The following is a 3,080-nucleotide window of genomic DNA, read 5'->3' as shown; positions in this document are numbered from 1 at the left end:
TCCCTGGTTCACCCGGATTGGTACATGGCCCTCCATGAACCCAGCCTCGTCGTCCTCTTCGGTGGCCTTCAACTGATCGTACATCAGTGCTGGGTAGTCCTCGTACTTGTAGATAATCTTGTTGTCCTTCAATTGCTAACAGCACATTAGACTGGGACCACAAATAAATTAGACGTACCTTTCATTCGAGAGCTTTGAGATATCCGCCTGCGCAACAAGGAGTGCGCGCGTTTCCGGGTGATGGAAGCCACGGTCGGGCTTGTGCTTGATGAGGAAGGGGGGGCGAAAGGGCAGTGTCAGGGGAAAACGGGATCATCTTCTCGATTTGCGTACGACAGAGGCGCGTGTCGGCGTGTTTCGCTTGGTTGGCACCTTCTTGCATCTGAGCAGATGAGTGTGAAGCGTAGAGGAAAGGACAATCACGCACCACTCTCACAACATTGTCGAGCGTGTCGTAGTCTTCCTTCTTGATCAGATTATTGAGCTCAGGGATGGTTTGCGCAAGGATGTCGAATGTCTTGAGGTGCGGCTTGTCGTCAGGATGGATAGGTCGTTCGGCAATCTCGTCGAGCTTGATTTCAAAAGACTCCACGGAAATTGATGAAGGGTTGGGCTGTGCGGGCAAGCATGCGCGACTTGTCGTAGATATGGCGGAAGTATGTTTCCCTATGAGGTCGTGAGCATGGTGAAGGGGAGGTGGAATGCAACACACAAAGATTTGGCCTCAATTCGGCTGCGTGTCCCACTCTTCGCCTTCTTCTTGCGAGGCTGCCGTCCTACAGCCCGGAACGCGCGGCTCCATCGCTTCCTCATCGTTATAGTCCCCCTCCTGCTCATGCTCGTCCTGCGCGTCGCGTTGGAGGTGTCTGGGTTGGTTTCTTGGTTCTCTTGGGCTTCTTTTTCGCGTCGTTGACGGTTGGGTAAGGCTGAATCGAGCTGGGGAACAACTTGGCAGCAACAGCAGCCGAAGACGACTTGCTACTGGCCATGGTGGTCGAGCAGAAAGAAACGTGTCACGCGTCAGTCACGCCACGTCTATTCGCTTACAAGTGATCCCTCAAAAGCTGGCGACACAAAAACAGCATCAACGTCACCAGTCACTCGCAAATTCGCAAGCGCAAGCGGAGCCCATGCTGCTGGAGGCTAATGATGAGGCGGCAGTGAATGTAGTTGATACTATGGAGGTGTGAATGGTACAGCAAGTGGTATAATTCGCTAACTTTGCAACAGGTCGAGCATCTACCACCCCCACCACCTACGACAGCGCCATTGCAATCTCAAGCTCAAATCCAAGACGAACCCATGCTACCCATTCCCAATCGATCTCCTGGTCCTCGCAGGTCCACCCGAATAGCGCAACAACCCATTCGAACAGTCCCTGATGTACTTCCCGCCGCTACACGCATTCCACTTCCCCAACTGCGCGAAATCGACACAATGCGATCTCCTTCCCCGACCTTACCGGTGGTAGATGTACTCGTCGCCGCCTCCAGCAACACCTTGCCTGTACCAGGCGTATACGTCGCTACAGAGCCCGACGACTTCGGTGTCTTTGCTGTTTTCAAAGAATTGCCGCAATGCCTGCCAACGACAAACGGCGAAGACGAGGCCTTTGATGCAGCCACTTTCAACGTGACTCCTGAAGTCCCACGTCATCCACTAGCTGGCCTTGGCTCCGACGTTCAAAGAACAACCAGATGGTTCCTGTGGGCCATTCAAGAACTGGTCGATCTTCTCGTTGCTACACTGGGCATATGACACGACTGTAGTTACTGCATCTTCCCTCAATAAACTCGTTCATGATGTTATCCTCGAGCCCCGTTTCAATCGCGAACACCTCAACGGCTTTAACGCGCACCGTGAGATGAGAAGACTTGATGAGTCGATGGCTGGTGGGTCCACACCTGGCGAAGAAGATGCTAGTTCAGATCCAGAGCACCCGCAGGATGAATGGCGAGAGGGAAACAGTTCGTCTGGCCTTGCCAAAGCCAGGAGCCAAGCTGCTGAAGCTGAGGCACCACTTTTCGAGGTTGCTGGTGTCTAATATCGCGACTTGTTGGAGGTCACCAAGGCTGCCTTGCGACCCAGGAATGGCGGAAATGAACATCAAGGGCCATATCCTGATGGTTAATTCCAGTCATGGACCCGAACGCGTTCACGGAGAAGCTTACACGGCTGATGCTCTCCTTCAATTTGAGGAAGAAATCCGTAACCGTCCTGATGCTGACAGCTGTACGTTGGAGACCGTGGTGGTGGCTTGGATTATCCACTCAGATGCGACACATCTTGCGAACTTCGGAACTGCTTCTATGTGGCCGATATATGGCTGGGTCGCAAATTACTCGAAATATTTGCGGGCTAAACCTTCGAAAATGCTGGCTCGTCATCTGGCATATATTCCGAAGGTAGTCCTATCCTCTTGGGTAACTTGGCAGGCTAATAGTTCTTTTTTAGCTCCCCGATGAAGTCTACGATGAATACCATCGTGTTTACGGGACAGCTCCTACCAGAACTGTCATCGCACAGCTGCGAAGAGATCTATTCCAGGCAGTATGGCGACTTATCCTAACGCCTGAACTTGCTCGTGCATATTGTCATGGCGAGCCAGCGACTTGTGGAGAAGGTACTCGACGACAAGCATTTATTCGCTTGTTGATCAACTCCAATGACTATCCCGAGAAGTTAGTGTGCCATTCCACTCTGATGAGCTTTGCTGAATGCTTATGTAGGATGCTTCTGGCTGCTATTCGCACAATGACACCCTTCATTTGTCCCTGCTGTAATACAACAGTGGACTTGATGCACCTGATGGGTACAAAGTCAGATGCTGCACGACGCCAGAAGCTCTAGCTGCTTGATAGTGAGGCCCGCCAGGCTGCGGTTGCGGTGGCTCGTGACAAGATGTTTCGGAAGGGTATGCAATAAAGCACCAGTCGATACAAGCCAAGCTTCGTTTTGGTTCCGACTCCCAGGCCCCTGTTGTCAGTGCCTTCTCGGAGTTTCTGTGCAAGTTGGGGGTTAATTATTACTCCCTCTTTTCGAATGTGCAAGTTGTTTGGGCCAGACACAGTTCAGAAGCT

General features: G+C 52.1%; 1 protein-coding gene across 1 annotated transcript; it reads left to right on the top strand.

Annotated features, from left to right (window-relative positions):
- Positions 1 to 835: 835 nt before the first annotated feature.
- Positions 836 to 2,850, top strand: MIND_01433400 (uncharacterized protein; the record flags this gene model as incomplete). Its single annotated transcript, XM_037370712.1, has 7 exons — positions 836 to 870; positions 926 to 1,184; positions 1,231 to 1,651; positions 1,698 to 2,036; positions 2,089 to 2,423; positions 2,455 to 2,681; positions 2,730 to 2,850. The coding sequence occupies 7 exons, from the start codon at positions 836 to 838 to the stop codon at positions 2,848 to 2,850; spliced, it is 1,737 nt and encodes a 578-aa protein (XP_037212878.1).
- Between the last annotated feature and the right edge of the window lie 230 nt (positions 2,851 to 3,080).

The sequence above is a fragment of the Mycena indigotica genome, assembly GCF_014461135.1.
Source record: "Mycena indigotica strain 171206Taipei chromosome Unknown Mind.scaff0027, whole genome shotgun sequence".
NCBI classification, from domain to species: Eukaryota; Fungi; Basidiomycota; class Agaricomycetes; order Agaricales; family Mycenaceae; genus Mycena; species Mycena indigotica.
Note: the sequence above shows the minus strand (reverse complement) of the source record. Positions and strands in the feature narration are given on the sequence as shown.